Source organism: Bison bison, unplaced genomic scaffold (genome assembly GCF_000754665.1).
Source record: "Bison bison bison isolate TAMUID 2011002044 unplaced genomic scaffold, Bison_UMD1.0 scf7180017864352, whole genome shotgun sequence".
Lineage (NCBI taxonomy): Eukaryota > Metazoa > Chordata > Mammalia > Artiodactyla > Bovidae > Bison > Bison bison.
In genome coordinates, this window is record NW_011494924.1 from 3,072,858 (window position 1) to 3,092,851 (window position 19,994).

The 19,994-nt window shown below is 45.3% G+C and overlaps 1 protein-coding gene across 1 annotated transcript in view; it reads right to left on the reverse strand.

Annotated features, from left to right (window-relative positions):
- Positions 1-19,994, reverse strand: part of KIAA1549 (KIAA1549 ortholog) — a 124,700-nt gene that overhangs the window by 29,338 nt on the left and 75,368 nt on the right. The window contains exons 11-15 of the mRNA XM_010854932.1: positions 15,330-15,526; positions 13,496-13,584; positions 8,862-9,064; positions 5,603-5,826; positions 4,551-4,704 (exon numbers count right to left, since the gene is read on the reverse strand). Of these exons, the coding sequence (XP_010853234.1) occupies positions 4,551-4,704; positions 5,603-5,826; positions 8,862-9,064; positions 13,496-13,584; positions 15,330-15,526 (867 nt within the window). The remainder of the gene's footprint in view (positions 1-4,550; positions 4,705-5,602; positions 5,827-8,861; positions 9,065-13,495; positions 13,585-15,329; positions 15,527-19,994) is intronic.

The following is a 19,994-nucleotide window of genomic DNA, read 5'->3' on the forward strand; positions in this document are numbered from 1 at the left end:
ATACATTTGAGGAGAGTCGCCCAAATAGAGTCCCCTACAGGCACTGCCAATCTCAGCATCAGTGGGTGTAACTTTAAAAAAGGTGTAACTTCTATAGCAAGAGAGACCTGTTGCAAAGGTGTGAAGTTAGGTTCCCTTGGAGTCTCATTGGTCCCATGGATCCTGCCATGAAGGCAAAGAGCCATAGAGCTATGATGTGAGAGCTTCCTGCTCTCTGGCCTTCCTGCTGCCCCCACCCCCCAAATTCACAGACTAGACTCTCAGCAACCTGCAGGCCAAGAGGAGGTTTTATTTATTTTATTTATTCCTGTGTCCCAACATCCAGCACAGTGTTTCACATGTAGATGGAACTTAACAGATGGTACTATAATCAACAGAAGTTGAGATCTACCTAGGAGACTCAGGAGTTGGAGTTTGAATTCCATTCTCTTGAATCCAAGTTTGATGACTTTGACATTTAGTTTGTTTCCTGGGCACAAATACATGTTCACCTATCACTCCCCAGAAATATATGAGAACTTTTTTACCTTTAGTTAAAAAAAAAAAAAAGGTATTTTTATGATGTATTCTGGTGCCTCTCTGCAAGCCTTCATATTATAAGAGAGTGATCATGTCCTATGGTTGGTCCAGGACAATCTCGGTTCATGCTTGTTATCCTAGGATAAGTAAAACCATCTACTGTCATCCTCACAAGGGTGTGACTTGGAAAATAAATTATATTGGGGTTGACAAACTTCTGTAAAGGGCCAGAAAGTAAATATTCTAGGCTTTGTGAGCCATATAACTACTCAGCTCTGCCACCTTAGCAAAAGCAGTCATAGATAACACAAAAATGATGGGTGTGGCTGTGTTCCAATAAAACTTTACAAAAGCCAGCAGTAGGCTGGGTTTGGCCTGAGGGTCATAGTTTGCTGAATCCTGATTTATAATGGTAACCCTATTTACGAGAAATCCAGGAATATTTCTTTTACTTCAAGAGACGAAAGCTCGCAAGAAGATATTTTGAGGGGAAAGCACAAAATTCAAGACAGTTCAAAAGCATGTATGTGTGGTATAACCTTCAAGATGAAATACTACCTATAAAAAGGTGAGTGCTCAAAAAGGCATTATCTTTGAAAGTATACATTTCATCAGACTCGCAGACTTAGAAAACAAACTTATGGCTTTATCAAAGGAGAAAGGTAGGCTGGGGGAGGGATAAATTAAGAGGTTGGGATTAACATATACACCCTACTATATATAAAATGGGCTTCCCAGGTGACTCAGTGGTAAAGAATCTGCCTACCAATGCAGGAGACACAAGAGATAGGGTTTGAATCCTAGGCATGGAAAATTAATCCATAGAGTAGGAAATGGCAACCTACTCCAGTACTCTTGCCTGGAAAATTCCGTGGTCAGAGGAGCCTGGTAGGCTATAGTACATGGGCTCTCCAAAGAGTCAGAGGCAACTGAGCACACACACATATAAATTACATAATAAACAAGTACAAGGAACTCTACTCAATATTCTGTAATAACCTATATTGGAAAAGAATCTGAAAAAGAAAAGATGTATGTGTAACTGAATCACTTTACTGTACACCTGAAACACACGCTGTAAATCAACTGTGTGTGTGTGTGCTCAGCTTGGTCCCACTCTTTTATGACCGCATGGTCTGTAGCCCTCCAAGCTCCTCTGTCCATGGGCTTCTCCAGGCTGGAATACTGGAGTGGGTAACCATTTCCTTTTACAGGGAATCTTCCTGACCCAGCGATTGAATCTGCATTTCCTACCCTGGCAGGCAGATTTTTTACACTATGCCACCTGGGAAGCCCGAAATTAACAACACTCCAATATAAAATAAAAATTAAAACAAAATCATACAATATAAGTATTAAAATAAAAAAGAAAGTATACATTTCAGAATTTTAAGGAGAGAAAGTAAAAAGTCCATGTAAGGAAGAATGTCTTCTTAGGGTACCTCTGCAAATTGGAGCCATTTGGGACGAAGCAGCTGATTGAGGTGGTACTCACCAGGGAAGAGCTTCTTCCCTCCAGCTGAGGGAGGAAACTCTGCAGTTTCTGCTAAGAAAAAAAGCAAAGAGAAGAAGGATGGTCTGGGCCACCATGAAAGAAGCCTGATTTAGGATCAAGACAGGAAGGGGAGGACAGGTTCAGTTCAGTTCAGTCACTCAGTCATGTCCGACTCTTTGCGACCCCATGAATCGCAGCACGCCAGGTGTCTCTATCCATCACCAACTCCCGGAGTTCACTCAGACTCATGTCCATCGAGTCAGTGATGCCATCCAGCCATCTCATCCTCTGTCGTCCCCTTCTCCTCCTGCCTTCAATCTTTCCCAGCATCAGGGGCTTTGCAAATGAGTAAGTTCTTCACATCAGGTGGCCAAAGTCCTGGAGTTTCAGCTTCAGCATCAGTCCTTCCAATGAATATTCAGGACTAATCTCCTTTAGGATGGACTGGTTGGATCTCCTTGCAGTCCAAGGGACTCTCAAGAGTCTTCAACACTACAATTCAAAAGCATCAATTCTTTGGCACTCAGCTTTCTTTATAGTCCAACTCTCACATCCATACATGACTACTGGAAAAACCATAGCTTTGACTAGACGGACTTTTGTTGGCAAAGTAATGTCTCTGCTTTTTAATAAGCTGTCTAGGTTGATCATAACTTTTCTTCCAAGGAGCAAGAGTCTTTTAATTTCATGGCTGCATTAACCATCTGCAGTGATCTTGGAGCCCCCAAAAATAAAGTCTGTCACTGTTTCCCCATCTATTTGCTATGAAGTGATGGGACCAGATGCCTCGATCTTAGTTTTCTGAATGTTGAGCTTTAAGCCAACTTTTTCACTCTCTTCTTTCACATTCATCAAGAAGCTCTTTAGTTCTTTGCTTTCTGCCATAAGGGTGGTGTCATCTGCATATCTGAGGTCATTGATATTTCTCCCAGCAAACTAATCTATTCTTTAGTTTCACACAACACGGTCTCTGAGATCCCGGATTAGACAAAAACAAAAGCTCCAAGGGACCATCCTGGGGAGCCAAGGATACATCCCTTCCTGGATCAAGCCAGACACCACAGACACCCAGACACCGGTCCAAAAACACAGAGGCAGCTCAAGATCGCCATCTACTGTGAGAACTGCCAATGCTGGTTCCCCAACCAGAGGAATTTATTCACAGCCTTCAGAAAGGACTCATTCATTCATCCTGCTGAGGAGCAAGGGAGCCTAATTTGTAGACCTTCCGGCCCTCGGGAGTTATATCAACCCTCACAAGCCAGTTAGGAAGGGACAGTCTTAGGACACCAGAATCACAATAAGATTCCAAGGAAAAGCCTGGGGAAAGAAGCCTGGGATCATCTCTCAGATGATCATGATGCAATTATATTTAGTCCCAATGTCAGTATGGCATTTGGCACATATGTGTAATTATGCTTAGTGTCTCTCAATGTTAGATATGTGTGTAATTTGAGGGATAAAATATAAAACTCAAATAAAACACTGGTTACATAAGCTCTATCTGAAGTGATCACGTACACCACAAACTTTTTCCGAGAGTGTGTTTTTCGCTCATTTCTTTAACAAAGATAGCTCTGTCGGGGCTGCACCTTGGCACAGGGTCACAGACATCCACTGTGTGTCCCAGTGCTGCCAGACACAGTGGATAAAAACGGATTAACAAGAAGACACCTGGGTATCTGGGGCTCCTCTCCGTCTTGGAGTGTTTTTATATCTGTATTTCTCATGGTCTGTTGGGGAGGCTAGCCCTTTCCTCCCTACTTAGTGGGGTCTGTATGTGTCTTAATGTTGTCAACATCTGCTTCAACACGTGCTTTTCCTTCCAAAAAAATTAAGCCCCTATTTCTTAATTTCCATTAAGCTCTTTCTTCCATTAAAATTAGAAATATATATATATATATACATTGTTGTTTAGTCATTCAGTCATGTCCAACTCATTTGCAACCTCATGGATTGCGATTTTCCAGCAGGAATACTGGAGTGGGTTGCTACTTCCTTTATCCAGGGTATATTCCCAGTCCAGGCATTGAACCTGCATCTCCTGCACTGCAGGTGGATTCTTTACAGCTGAACCCCTGGGAAGCCATACATACACACACACACACACACAAACACACACATATAGAGGGAACATCTTAGCGCTCCAAGAGCAGAAGGGGGCGCAAAACCCTAAATATCACTCCTACCACCGAGAAATCCAAACAGTTCCCTCAACCAGGGGAAGGGGAAAAAAAACTTTCTGGACATTTCTGTTTTCCAGTGAATTCCCAAAAGTGCCCATCCTGAAGCCCGAGAGGACAGGGCTTGCACAGAGGAAAGAAAAACACTGAGCATGTTTCCAGAGGGCGCCCCCAGCAGCCCCCTGGTCCCCAGGACTCAAGTTTCTCCACAAATGAGCGGCCCATCCCTGCCCGCACCCACATATGCCCCACGACCCAGCTGGCCCCGGAGCATCAACACCACACGTGGCCGCAGCTGGCACTGCTCACTCATCTCCAGATGGCCACCAGATGCAAGGGTCAGCGTTACGCACCGGGCAACCAATATAGGCAGAGTTGTGGACGCCAGGTGGCCTTTTGTACGTGCCGTCGCTGTCTGTGGTGATAAGTCTGTCCTTCTCAGCATCTCCGGGGCAGCCGTTGACCTGGTGTTTCCGGCGTGGCTTAGGGGAACGTTTTATCCTGGAGCTGCCAGGAGAAAAAGACATTATCTTCATAGGAAATTACTTTCCTGCCCTGGTTCATGACTAAAGGCTAAGGATTTTACCTAGGACCTGCTGGCCACTGTATGAAACACCTCACCGGATATAAACAATGTGTAAGACACAGTCTCTGCTCTAAGAAAGACACAGTCCACCTGGGCAGACAATACTAACACACAGAACAATACAGAATAACATCATCGCTGGCTACTGGGACCTGACCTAGGTCTTGAAAAGGGACAAGGAGCTTTGGATATGCCCAATTTATCCAACAAAAATAATAAATCAGGAGAGAGGTGGAGAGAGTGTGAGCTGCAGCTGGGATCTTGCCCAGGGCCAGAAACGGGAATGTAGATCAATGTCTGGAGGGCAATGAGGCTAGCGCCCGGTAGGGCGGCAGGCCCCTCGGTGGGGAGCAGCTGGGTAGAGACTCGAGGCCCCACCAGGTACAGGAGCACGGGGTCCACCTGCAGGCAGCCCGAGCCAGCACAGGGGTGAGCCGAGCAAGACACAAATGAGAGCTGACCTTACAGAAAACGCCTCTCCCTTAAGGGGCAGGGGTCTGAGAGACAAAGAAGACAGAGGCTGAGGGCAGCAGCGGGAAAAGAAATGAGCATCTACCAAGCACAGGAGGTGGTGAGGACACTGGGGATGAGGGCAGGATGAGGACAGGGGGGAGGGGGAGCCAGGGCTCAGCGTCTGAGAAGGAAGGGGCTCCCATTTCAGAAAGCTGAATTCTAGGAGACAAGAAACCCAGAAATGGCGACTCCTGGGGTAACAGAGGTGGAAGCGGCCTTCCCCACAGGTGATCGCCAGGCGGGGTCGCCCCCGTCCTGCCGCCCGGAGTCTTCCACAGGGTTCCCCGCCACCAGCAGCACGCCCACCTCTTCCTGGGCTCGATGAACACGGAGGGCACGCTGGCCGTGGGGTCCAGGATCTTGTCGATCTGCATCTGCGCCCTGCGGTACACGCGGTGCCGCTCCCGCGTGTCGCCCGACGACAGCTCGTCCAGCACCGGGAACTCATAGTGCCCGCGGCGCTTGGCGCGCAGCCGGATCTTGTTGCGATGGTGCTCGATCTCAGATTTGTGCCGCAGTGCCGTCTGGATCTGGGGAGCGAGACGAGCCGACTGTTTGCATGTTTCCAGGGATCCGCGCACAAAGTAGTCCAGAGGCATCTTGTGTCTCTCCCCGGCCCTCACTCCGACCCCACCCCCCGCCCCCACACCTGTCCTAGGCTCCCAAGAGGCACTAAAGGGGCGACAGGGGCAAACACACCCACACCGGGCGCGGAGAGCCTGCCACCATCCCCGAACTGCGTCCCCACCCTCCACGTTGTGCATGTGAGGGGAGAAGCCTTGGTACTCGCTCAGTCATATTTGACTCTGCAACCCCATGGACTGCAGCTCGCCAGGCTCCTCTGTCCATGGGATTTTTTTTCAGGCAAGAATACTGAAGTGGGTTGCTATTTCCTCCTCCAGGGGATTTTTCCGACCCGGGGATCGAACCCATGCCTCTTGCATCTCCTGCACTGACAGGCGGATTCTGTACCACTGCGTGACCTGGGAAGGCCAAAAGTACTCAAACCCAGGAAATCGTCCAGTAGCAACTTTGAAGATCCTGAGGGGCAGTGATTCCTAGATGTAATTCTTCCTAAGAAAAGAGTAAATATTTTCCATACCCAATAGTATCATTACTTAATACGTTTTTAAATTAAGACAGTTCAAAGACGATATTTGCACTATACAACAAAATAGCCATTTACTAATGATGTTTCAGTGTTACCGAAACAAGCCCCATGACAGGAGACCCCTCTCCTCAATGAAGAACATCAACAGGTATGGAAACACGTCCTCCTGGCTCCATGGGGCGCGCACTAGGTCTGGAAGAGTCGGGGAGGAAGGGTAGTGGGCAGAGGGTGAGGGCCAGAAACAGGAATGCAGATACAGGTCTAGGGGAAGGAGGCCATGACTCTGGGAGCAGCCAGTCTGTTGGGCTGTGGTGGAGAATAGGGAATCCCTGCCTTCATCAATGTACATCACCTCATTTTCTAAGCCCTTAGCCCTGCTTCAGAGAACTTAACACCAAGTGAGATGGAGGGAGACAGAGGGAAAAAAGGGAAACCAAGATGAGACTCCAACCGGAAGAGACAACAGGACGCTGTCCAAGACCGGACACAGTCCGCCACACCACTGCAGACCAGAAGCCATGTCTTCCTTGAGACTGAGGAGGGTCAGCTAGATGACAGTCTTGACAAACTTCCCAGCAGGAGAGTTCAGGAAGCCCCTCTAACTCTTTCAGGATCTAACTGTTCTTTAAAATACGTGAGGTCTCACAGGAGGACTAAGATATGCTAGGAATCTGCACCAGAATCTCCTACGAAGAAAACATTTCCATTGAGATGTCTGTATCTACCATACAGGTAGGTCCACCAGAACTGATAACGCTCTTGTTCTTAAGTTGGTTTTTCATTTTATGCTTCATAATCAGTATATATGTTTCCCATACCATATGTATCCATCAAATACATTTGTAAAAGATAGTAAAAGAACAAAGTGGAGATGAATGCTTTCCAGTGGTGAGGCCTCAGACTGGTGAACTCATTCTCTTTTTTCTTTCGATCACACAGAGAACCCACTCGAGAGCACTTACTCACGGCTGGTGTGAGATACCTGCAACACTGGACTGATAGAAACAGGTCTACGCTAGGACGGGGGTCATGTGAGCAACCCCAGGGCTCCCAAGCATTGGTGAGATGGGACAGCACGTGCCACCTTGAACCCATGACACACGTTCTCGTGGTCACGACCTTGGCAAGGAGCCAATGAAGAAGAGAAAGGGTAAGAACTCTTGACAAGACTTCTGTAAGATAATCCACTTTAAGGATTCAGTTGTACCAATTACTACTTCACCTAGCAGAACTCACAAGAGCAGCAGGTATTCCTTAGAGGCAGGAAACTGACAGCCATGATGCTGTGATGTGTGTAGCCCTAAATACTTTTCCCTGCACTCATGGTCCAGCCCAGGTCAAACTTCTCAAGTTCAACTTAACAGTGACTTGAGCTGGCCTTCTGATTCCAGAATCTTAGGAGGAAAGCAGATCTAACTCACTCTTCCAGGAGTCACTAGAATAGGGTATTTTACCAATCATGATTTAGATCTTGAGGCCAGAGCAGCCCTATCAGAGTTCACAGAATCTACCGTGGTCCCAAGATTACTCAGCGTTCAGTGATTCACTGTGAGAACCCTCAGGACTCAGCATTCAGTCCAATTTATTGCAGCAAAAGGCTACAAAGCAAAACCAGCATAGGGGAATGGCACACAGGGTGAGGTCTGGAGGACCCAGGCGCAAGCTTCCAGGAGTCCTTCCCCGGTAAAGTCATGTGGGGTGTGCTGAATTCCCCCAGCAATGACCTGCGACAACACATGTGAAACGTCTACGAGGGAAGTGTATTAGATACTCGGGGCTCACAGGGTCTTTACTGGAGACTGCTCACACAGGCACCCTGTGCCTAGCATGTACCAAATTCCAGACTCCAGGAAGAGCTGTTCAGCATAAATCATGCTGTTTGTACAAAAACAGTTTAGGTACAGTGAGCCACTCCATTCTGGAAATGGTGGGGATCTTTCCAAAATCTAATTCCAAACCCCAGCCACGGGCTAAGGCGGACTTTCTAAGGATAGCCGGCCCTGGTCTTTAATCTGCATATCTCCAAATGTGCCCACTAGTATCCACAATCAGTAACTGACCTAAAAATACTGAGTAGCAGATTTAAAATTAAGAATAGTTGTGAGCAGCTCATGGGACTTCTCAGGTGGCACTACTGGTAAAGAATTCACTTGCCAATGACAAGACATAAGAGACACAATTCTGGGTCAGGTAGATCCCCTGGAGGAGGGCATGGCAGTTCACTCCATTATTCTTGCCTGGAGAATCCCATGGACAGAGGAGCCTGGTGGGCTATAGTCCATAGGATCCCAAAGAGCTGGACACGACTAAAGCAACTTAGCATGCACACACGTGAGCAGCTCATATCATTAGCAACCTTTTAACACTAACTTTCACTCATTTTTAAGGTGACCAAATCAGAATCTAAGGGTGTTTTTTTTTTTTAATACTGTACTTTTCCATAAAACCAAATACCTCTTTGTTAATTTTGTTGGTTTCTGCCACACGGTCAGCCAGGATGGGGTGCGGAGCCGGAGGAGCTGGGATGGGCTGCATGGCAATCAGCTGGATCTTACTGGGGACCCGCCGACTGGCCTCCGAGGAGCGGGAGATCCTGTCCACGTGCTCGAAGATGGAGGCTGATGAGTGCTGCTCGTTCCCTGAGCTGGGTGCTGGCCCTGGAACACAGGGAGAGCAGAATTAATAAACACCATCACCCTAAGAAAACAGCAAACCTTCACAATTATGGATTATTTCCTAAAGGACCCTTAGATGGGTACCAGACCAAAAACACATCCACAACTCCATGGCAGAATATTTGAAATGTCACTCTTTGAGCCTAAACTGTCTGGGTTAAATAGTGTCTCCTTCAACCTCAGTAATAATTACAGATATCTGTAGGGAAGATAAGAAAATCATTATGACACTTTGTGTCCCGTGTCTAAAGGTGTTTCAAAGTCTTCAGTAAGACAGGGTAAAGGGTAAGAGAAGCCTGAGGTTTGCCAGCCAGGGGCGATTTACAGAACGTGGAGGACAACACTGCTAACAGCTCTGAACATCCATGCTTATCTGGAGTGAGAGTGATACAAATTTAGTTGCCAAGGCAACTTACCATCGAAAAAACAAAAGACCAGGGGGACTGTGGACCTGCTAGCAAGTACTGGTTAATGGTGAATGCTGCTGGCTATTCAGTTCTAATGCAGCAAAAAATGACATTGAAGAGTCAGGAGAAGAAAAAGCTGCTGCTTCAAGGAATTAGTTCCCTCTTTACAAAGAGATGCAGATAACACTTGAAAAATGGTTAAAAGGGTAAATTGTATGGCTAAATGTATTTCACCACAATGAATTTTTTTTTAAGTAGTCAGAACTGCGAAGAAGAAAGACATTTAAATGTATAGAAAAAAGAAAAACACGTTACAATGTTAATAGAGACTGGATCTTGGTGTAATGGGTCATTTTCTCCGCTTTTTTGTATTTTCTATAATGAGGATTTTCTCTAGTCAGTATTACTTTTATAATAGAAATAGCCTCAATAAACTTTTACTTTTAAAAGGCAAAGAGAGAGGTTAAGAAGGGCCAAATAGATGAAAAGAACTCTCCAGTTACATGCACTAAGATCCCTGATGCCCCTCCTCTAAGCCACAGTCCCCTCTGGGCTACTCTAACATTGCTCGAAAATAAATGGCCAAACACCAAGAGAGGGGCTTCCCGGGTGGCGCTAGTGGTTAAGAATCCATCTGCCAATGCAGGAGATGCAAGAGACATGGGTTCCATCCCTGGGTCTGGAAGATCCCCTGGATAAGGAAATGGCTGCCCACTCCAGTATTCTTGCCTGGAAAATTCCATGGGCAGAGAAGCCTGGCGGGCTACAGTCCAAGGGGTTGCAAAAGACATGACTGAGCACACACACACAGGCCAAGAGAAGCAGTGAGGGCATGTAGAAACTGTTTCTAAACAAAAGCCTGAGTTTTGAAACCTCAATCATAAGTGAAAAATATAGAGGTTTTCCCCTCAGTGTAAAAAAGTGTTGAGCAAAGCACTAAGGAGTAGTAGTTGATATTTTATAGAAGGAATGCACAGCAGTGGGACACAAATCTTTCTATTTCCTCTCAATTTGAATTATATTCATTTATGTTCAGTAATACTCATCCCAAGTAATTAGAAATTACATACTTAACTCTGTGAATGAAGATGTCTCTTAGTGAGGAGGCACTTGTCTGCATTCAGGCTGTTCCCAGGCTTTCTTTCCCTGCCTGGGGGGAGGCTGACCCTTTGTATAATGCAAACACAGCCAGACAGCACCTTTCACCAGGGAGCTACTCAAATTACAGGCATGGAGCCTAGTAGGAGATAATTAGCTCTACCAGATAAGGCCAGCCTTGCTAACCCAAACTTTCAAACCAACAGCAAATGTCACAAAGGGCGTCCCATTAAGTCACTGATACTGAAGGCAGAGGCGGCCTCCTCCAGGATGGTGAAAAAACACCAGGGTGCAAAAGTGACAGGAAGAAAGGCCCGTCTGCTCGTGTCATCTGCCTGCCTGGGTCCCCGGGGCTGCAGGCCTCCTACCGACTCCTGCCCTGCCCCTTCCCACCCCTCAGCTGGATCCTCGCTCTATAATTCACCAGCTGCAACAGGAGAAGCAAGAGATGCACAGAAAACCCTCAACTTCTAGACTGCCTGGAACTCAGCCCTTCATCCAAAGGCTGAAAAGTGTGATATGTTGTTTGCCATATTTATACGTTAAACAGACATATATATACCCCCATACATATATATATAAACAAATTAGATTAGTATACATATGTAACACATTATTTTACATATAATAATACATATTTTTATTGTTTGCTATCCACTGTACAATTTTTTTAAAAACTGCCTGAATAATAATGACAATGGAAAGTACAAGGGCTACGTAGATAGATCAATGCTGCATGAATACTGCTTACTTAAGGCAAGTAGGTGTTTAAATCTTTTCTCTTAAAAGACTGTTCTATACATCTTAAAAAATTAGAAAACAAAAAAAATTAAGTAAGGATAGAAATTATAGTGTAAGATGATGTCCACAGAACAGAATGACACAGGAAATGGCAACCTCAATTACTGCAATACTGAACCAACAGAATGTTTATAATGGAATATTAATTCCATTATCAATAAGTAAGTACATCTTTAAATCAAAATAGTGGCAGGTGAGCCTTCTAGGACCCACAAGAACGTCTAGGCCACTTGTCTCCTTCCATAGTCAACTCTGAGCCCCAACACTGACATGTTTACTACCTGGATTTTGAATATATGTTGAGAGTGATATTTGATTTTTGTTAGCCATGCATAATATACTGGTTCTAATACTTGTTAAAGGGCTTTCCTGGTGGCTCAGTGGGTAAAGAAACTGCCTGCAATGCAGGAGACACAGAAGAAGATGGTTTGATCCCTGGGTTGGGAAGATCCCCTGGAGGAGGAAATCACAACCCACTCCAGTATTCTTGCCTAGAAAATCTCATGGACACAGAAGCCTAGTGGGCTGCAGTCCAAAGGGTCACAAAGAGTCAGACATGACTGAGTGACTAAGCACAGAAGGAGTTAAAAACAGGAACTAAAGAGGAAGATTTTCTTAGACATACAATTAACAGAAATTAAGATGCTCCAGAGCTGATTCTTTTCCCCCAAATATTTCTTTCCCAGGATCAAAATTAGATTTTAATCCTGTCTATCTGAAACAGTACCCCTGTTACCATGGTGCTAATTTTTAAGATTCTATGAAATTAGATCATTAGATCTAAAGAAAAAAATTCTTCCCTTATTCTAAGGGATTTTTTTGCTTTTGTTTTTAACACCAAAAAAGAAACAAATGGAAGGCATCTCAAAAATCAGCTAGTTTAGTCCCAGAGGAGTTCCCACAACTGAGGGACATACAAGGTCACAAACATGACAGTGGATGAAATAGGCCCTCCAGCTTCTGTCCACAATCTCTTCACTTACAGAGTATGGTTCAGTCTGTACTGCAATTTCATAGAGATATTTGTAATGGAAAACCTAAGTATATGAATTACTATTAAAAATTATATCCTGGGAATTCCCTGGCAGTCCAGTGGTTAGGACTCTACAGTTTCACTACCAAGGGCTTGGGTTCAATCCCTAGTCAGGAGCTAAAATCCCAAAAGAGGCGTGACACAGCCAAATAAAAAAATAATAAAATGATATCCAGAGGCACTTCCATTTTCTTTGCACTACTAAAACACAACCCTGAAATATAAATAAAACTCCAGCAAGTACAAGAGCATTTATTTAACAGAATCTATTAAACTAACACCAAAGCTACCCTGTCATCAGGCCAAAAAAGGCTCCAAGTCCAGTAAGACCAATGAGCTAAGTTCTACTGCAAGACATATGAGTTTGAAGACAATACTGTTTAAAAGGGGAGTGAAGTACATTTCAAACCTGGCCTAAGAAGCGACAGCATCTGACAACACACACAACTATCTGACCACACTCAACTATCTCCTGGAAGACAGACCTAGGACAAGGACCAAATATAATGCCCTTGGACCTAGAATAAATAATCAACGTTCTGACAGTGACAGCCGTGAAATACTTAAACGGGACCCTAAGAAGGTCACCGAATCCTGGATGCAGTTTTAGTTGGATTCCTCCTTGTCCTTTGAAGAGGAAGATTGTTAGGACCCCAAACTAGATTCAAACATGACCAGTAACCTCAAAACACACATAATTGAATCTCTTAACTTCTAGCCTGGCCCACCAGCTCAATGCAGACACTGATACAGTGTTAGATGGTGACAATTAATCTGAAAAATCCACTGTATGAATGATGAATATGCTAATGCACAGGGCTTTTTTACGTTCTGCATTTGAAGTAGTATAAGAGCCTAGCCTACTGGAACCTCATAATGACTTTTTTTTTTTTCACCACACTGCAGGGCTTGTGGGATCTTAGTTCCCTGACCAGGGATCAAACCCACACCCTCTGCAATGAAACAGCAGAATCCAAACCACTGGACTGTCAGGGAAGTCCCTCATAATTACTACTTTTAAAGTGGAGAACAAGAAGGGTCACAGACCACTCTGTGGGGCTCTGTGGGACTTGCCATCGGTCACGGCTCCTGCAGTCTTGTCCCCCGCTTCCCTCTCACTGGACTCTTCACTTACTGTGGAGTCGGCATCTGAGGGAGAAACTCTGCAGATACAAAACAAATGCAGATGTTAGGAAAAAGAAAGAAAGCAGGCAGAAAGGTCACATTCATCTGGATGTGGAAGTCAGGCTTCTGGGCAAAACTGAGAGAAGTCAAAGAGTCCAAAACCCTGTTTCGGGGCGCAGCATCTTCAAGGACCGCATTGACAGCACGGTCACCTTTTAAGGACAGCGTGAGATGCCCTACTAAATGGCTCAGCAGACTCATTTCAACAAATGCTAGAAAACCAAGTATTTGCTGGAGGACAGTCCCCCCAGCTCCCAGTGGAAACCTGGCAATCTGGGTTGGATCAGAGGATCTGAGATTCAAGTTTGGTTAGGGGTTAGCTGGGCCTGCAAAATTTCTAGGAAGCCAGGGTCATTCTGTAGTCACCCCATATAATTCCAAATCTTTGGAGGAAGCCTACACTTCTAACACAAAGGCAATGATTATCGCTGTTAATTGATTCTATATATAAAAAGCAAGTGTGTCACAGAACCCAAGTTGCTCCAGGATTCACTGAAAAGCCTTAAACAGTTAACACCCCTTCTCTTTGAACTTTCTGAAATGCCCAGACATTCTAGTGCCCCTGAGGGATGCGAAACTCTGATATTAACCATGCAGAACATTGAGATGTTGTGACTAAGTGTCTAGGCTGAGGCTTCCAGAGGAGAAAAAAAGACTTTGTTAAATTGTACTAGCATATTCAATCATCTTTAATGATTTGATTTATTCTCACTCTGCAAAATAATTAAGCAAATGATCTCTCTCTACATTATTCATCTTCTTTTGTAAAGATCATGTTCTGACAATCATTAAATTCTTAAAACTAGGCCAGAACCCCTGGGGTATGTTTTCTTATAAATCAGAAATTACAATGTCATTTGGAATGTTGGTATGATCACACACTTTTCCCCTCTCAACAGAAAACCTGAATTTGGCATTCCAAAGTTCAAAAGAAGGCTGATAATTCGAGGCTTCAATACCAAAGCCTGATCACACTTTGACCTAAAGCTAAGTTAATAAAACCTGACCCTGAACGTTGTCTTCTTTAGAGAAGGGCAGCCCGTCTCACAAGGTCATAGGGTCACAGTAGGTAGTCTGTTAGCAGCAATGCCCCATGTGCTTAATGTTGGTAGAGGAATGGGAATTAACTGGGAAAGGGGAGCTGGGCAGGAGAGTGGGGAGCAGGGCGATGGAGAATCCATGCACACATGCTAAGGAGGGTGACAAGAGGGGCAGATGGAGAAAAGCCAAGCAAAGAAAGTAGGGTGTGACGAAGGTCACCTGCAGACCAAGAGAGGAAGCCCCAGCTCCAGCCGCCAGCATAACAGTCAAGGGCAGAGCCAATGCTGGCCAAGTGTGTATCATAAGCCATGCACTTTTTATACATTTTTGTACATTATTCCTAACATCACCTCCAGAGGGCCTAGCGGGGTCACCCCAGAATATATACCCTCGAGCTGGTCAATCCCTAATGAAGTTCCAGGGGGACCATCAAACCATATGGGTCGGTGATTCATAACCTTACCCACTTTGGGGCAAGAAAGCACATGGGCCTCCTCTGGGAGTCCATTAGAGTGGACCAAGGGCCCTTGAGTGTGCTGATTTTGGGGGCCAATCTCACCAGTCTTCCAGGCTGCAGACTTGGGCAACATTCACCGTCAGCCCTTCTGCTACTGGAAACTAACAAACGGAAAATAGAACCACAGGTCATGATAGAGAACAATACAGAAAGCCCAGTAAGAACCTTCCTCTGTGACGGATGTTCTTGGAAGGGATCTTTGCCTTGGGGCTTGGCACATCTCCGTTCTCAGAGGGCGTGGTATGGTCCTTCACAGGTCCCGGCAGTGGTGCTGGCTCGTGAATGATCAGTATGTCGTCCTTATTGTGCTGACCCAGGTGCTGCTTAGCGAAGTCGAAGCCCTTCACACTAGGGATCTGCAGCTGAAACACACACACATGCACAAGTGAGACAGTCAAGCTGATGGTGAGTGCCAGCTTTCTGACCCAAAAGTGTGCTTGCAATCTTACCCATCAACTTCAACATGCATCTCTAGAACACTGATCCGGGCAAGAATTATACCTTGAGTTTGCAGAAAAGACAGATACTTGCTACAGATTAAAATACAAAGATTAAAAAGTTAGACCACGATACAAGACATCACAAGACAATGCCTGACCACTGTCACAGCAGTGACCCAAGCCCGGATGGTGGCATGGGGTGAGACTCTTCTCAGAGAACAGGGACTTGTGCCAGGACTCAGAGGACAGACCAAATATAGAAATAAAAAGAGGTGGCTACTCAGAGAATGTCCTCAATTGCATCAGGGACCAGAGAAGACTTGAGATCTGGTAAAAGATCACATTAGCTGCACTAGAAGGGTCAGGACGGAGGCGAATGAGAGAAGGCCAGACTGTAATACCCAGGGGTGGGTATTAACTGTTTCCTTTACTCCACTTGCAAAGTAGAGGAAAATAAGCCACATATTAGTAAGTGGTCCCAAGGGTCTCTTTGGCAGGAATTCCCCATGCAATTCCATCAGGCTGAATTCTATACCCACAGAGAGTGCTATCGGTCCAGAAGACAAAGTCCAACCCATCTAAGGAGCTGTTCTAGACAATATACTGCATGTAGAAGTGAAAGGTTTTGCTGTATTTGCGCTAACTTTACGCACAGGTGAGTGACAACATCAGTGGCTTCTATTTGTGATCTCTAAGGTCTTTTCAGCACTAAAAAGCTAGGCTGGATGGGTAGAAGGAAAGCAGTCTGCAATAACGACTTACACCAGCAGAGGGGGACAGAACTTGATATAAATCATGCTTACAAAAACGCTGCTTGGAAACAAAAGGCAAAGACTGGCATGCCTATATTTTCTAAATTAATAACATCTTGTTACCAGCAGTCAACTTCACCACACACAAGCAGATTGTGCGTGGTGCACATTTCTTGGCTCAAAAGTGTTGTTTCCCAAACAATGAGCCCCAACCTGCATCTCCATGACGCCCCCTACGTCCCAGTCGTCTTCACTGGGACTCCGTGAATCTCTGGGACTGTGGGCTTCCCAGGTGGAGCAAAGGGTGAAGAGTCTGGCTGCCAATGCAGGAGACGCAGGAGACAGGTTCACTCCCTGGGTCGGGAAGATCCCCTGGAGGGGGAAATGGCAACATGCTCCAATATTCCTGCCTGGAAAATTGCGTGGACAGAGGAGTCTGGCGGGCTACGGTCCATGGGGTCGCAAAGAGTCAGGCACAACTGAACGTGCATACACGCACACACCTTCCTGGGGGCATGTGTTCCTTTTAAAGCAATCAAACTCCAAACAGACAACCTCTGTAGATAATCTTCTGGTTCCTCCTTTCTCAAGAATCCTTCTCCTGCTTTACAGGAGAGGCACATCTCTCATCCATGGGGCTGCTTTTACCCCAGCTACACCTCATTTTAGTTCCATAAGTTTCCTCTAAATGAGAGAGTAACAGATATAATCAATAGTCATCTAATCATAACCATCAAAATCTCCTCTTTTGAAAGTTAGATGATTTGCTTTTATCAAAATTGAAGGAAGAGCCACAGATTGCCTCCTCTAACCAAAGGTCTCTAAAGTGAATATGGGAAAAAATATAGACCGCATCGCCTCCTTGGTACAGTCTGTGTAGCCAGGTCTAGGAACTAAATGCCTGCCCTGATATACTCTTGCTGCTGCTGCTAAGTCGCTTCAGTTGTGTCCAACTCTGTGTGACCCCATAGATGGCAGCCCACTAGGCTCCCCCGTCCCTGGGATTCTCCAGGCAAGAACACTGGAGTGGGTTGCCATTTCCTTCTCCAATGCATGAAAGTGAGAAGTGAAAGTCAACTTGCTCAGTCATGTCCGACTCTTAGCGAGCCCATGGACTGCAGCCCACCAGGCTCCTCTGCCCATGGGATTTTCCAGGCAAGAATACTGGAGTGGGGTGCCATTGCCTTCTCCGATATACTCTTAGGTTTATATAAGAAACATACGTAAGTGGGAAGCAGCTATATAGTACAGGAAGCTCAGCTCAGTGCTCTGTGATGACCTAGAGAGGTAGGTGGGAGGCTCAAGAGGGAGTAGCTATAGTTACACTTACAGCTGATTCACATTGTTGTAAAACAACACAACACTGTAAAGCAATTATCCTCTAATTAAAAATAAGTTTTTTTAAAAACTGAAAAAAAAAAAAATAAAGATGAAAACCTTGGCAAGAAAAAAAGAAACATATATATACATCATAGGGAAACAAAATTTGCTACCCCAAATGTCTCTTGAGAGTCCCTGGGACAGCAAGGAGATCCAACCAGTCAATCCTGAAGGAAATCAATCCTGAATATTCATTGGAAGGACTGATGCTGAAGCTCCAATACTTTGGCCACCTGATGCGAAGAGCTGACTTATTGAAAAAGACCCTGATGCTAGGAAAGAATGAGGGCAGGAGGAGAAGTGGGCAATAAAGGACAAGATGGATGGCATCATCAACTCAATGGACATGAGTGTGAGCAAGCTCCAGGAGATGGTGAAGACAGGGAAGCCTGGCGTGCTGCAGTCCATGGAGGTGGGGGTGGGGGTGTGTGTCACAAAGCATCGGACACTACTGAGCGACTGAACAACAATGTCTCTTTGGCAGGTGCATTATTGCAAGATGAAAACAAGCAAGGCCCAAAAGACTCAGGAAAAACTCTGATATTCACCCCCATCTAACTGCCTAAAAAATACAGACAGAGGACCTATTCCAGAAAGAGATTATCACCTTTCCTCTCTGGGCCCCTGTCTCTGCAAGACTCAGCAAGCACTTATTTACCAAACCTTTGCTTTTCCGTCTCCCTGTGAACTGCCTTCCTCCCCTCTACAGTCCCAACTGACTGCCTCTGACACCCTCTCTCATCTTCAGCTGCTGGTGTATTTAAAGTGAGCACTTTGGCCATTGTGGTGCATTATTCATGTCCATACGTGGGTCTCTCCTATGAACCCGTGCTATTGAACCTTTCTGTGATTTCCTCCTGTCAATCTGTCTCAGGTCAATTTAATTTGTAGACCGGCCAGGAGAACCTAGAAAATTCCTTCCTCCCTGACAACGTCAAAATGCTTCATACATGCCAAGGCACCGTACAAATGAGACTGACAGCAATATTTTTGCTGTTGGTCGATGAAAGATCAAGCAGTTGATATAAATAGTCAGTTGAGAGTTCTCAGAGACCAGGTAAAGCTATAGATATAAATTTAGATACAAAATGTTTTAATTCAGCAACGTGACCCATGGTAGACCCCCAATAAATATCTGATGACTGAACAAATTTTAAAAAGGTCACCAAACTTACTGAATTTTGTGGGGAACCAAGAAAAGGGTATCATCATATATGATACTGCAGACATCATAAATGAAATATACATCTGTTACAGCCTTGAAGTCCTGTTGGCTTTGGTTCATTCCAACTAGCATCTTTAAATACATTCATTAGATCCCTGACTTCTCTCAGGCTGGGTGAGTCGCCTCCTCCTATGACAATAGAAATTTGGCAACCAGTCTGTGCTTATACACGAAACAAAGGCCATCTCCACACAGAAGGAAAAAATTAGAGAAAACACTGTTCCCCTCACTTATGGAACTATTAACTCCCTTTGTTTCATCCCTGTTTCCCAGAACACTTTTTCTAGTTTTTCCATGTCTTAAAAAAATCTATAGCGTTAAGTCTGGTGTTTTGTGCTTCCAGCCTTCACATGCAGAAATAAGCATCAATTGGCATTTTATAAAAGAGCCAAGATTCATGAGCACTTTCAATATTCCTATTAGGACCCAGTTTTTCTAAGGAAAGACAGCTCTTTTGTTCCTTCTTTAATGTATCACAGAGGGGACAACCCCACTGTCTGTGTCTCATTGGAATACGTTGCTGACAAGTTGGGGTGGGCTGGTACGGCAGGTCAACCAAGTAACAGGAGAGATGCCAGATGAATTTTAAAATGTGTGAGCCATAAATATAATACGACCCAGATGGAACAACGCAGAGTGAAGGCCCCAGGACTCGGGTTAGCCTGAGCCCCCTTAGGAAGGAGCAGTTGAGATGACAAGGGAAACAGCAGAGCTGATCCCCAAAGTGGCTGAACAAAAACGCACCACCTCCAAGAGAGCGCCATTGTTTCAGCACTTGCTATTGGATAGATGTGGTCGGTGAAAAGCCACCACGGTCACCGTGCTGTTTCCACTGAAGAGGTGAAGACAAGGCAAGCCTTCTGCCACTCCAGGTCTCCACTGCAGCCCAGTGTGGGGCCGTAGCTCATCCCAAGGTCTAGGATGTGGGCAAGCAGCTCTCCAAGATCCTCCCACCCCCAGGCCCCAGCAAGTCCTGGTCAGCTGACCAAGGGCACCCTGGAACCACCAACACTTTAGGTGTTAGCATGATCCT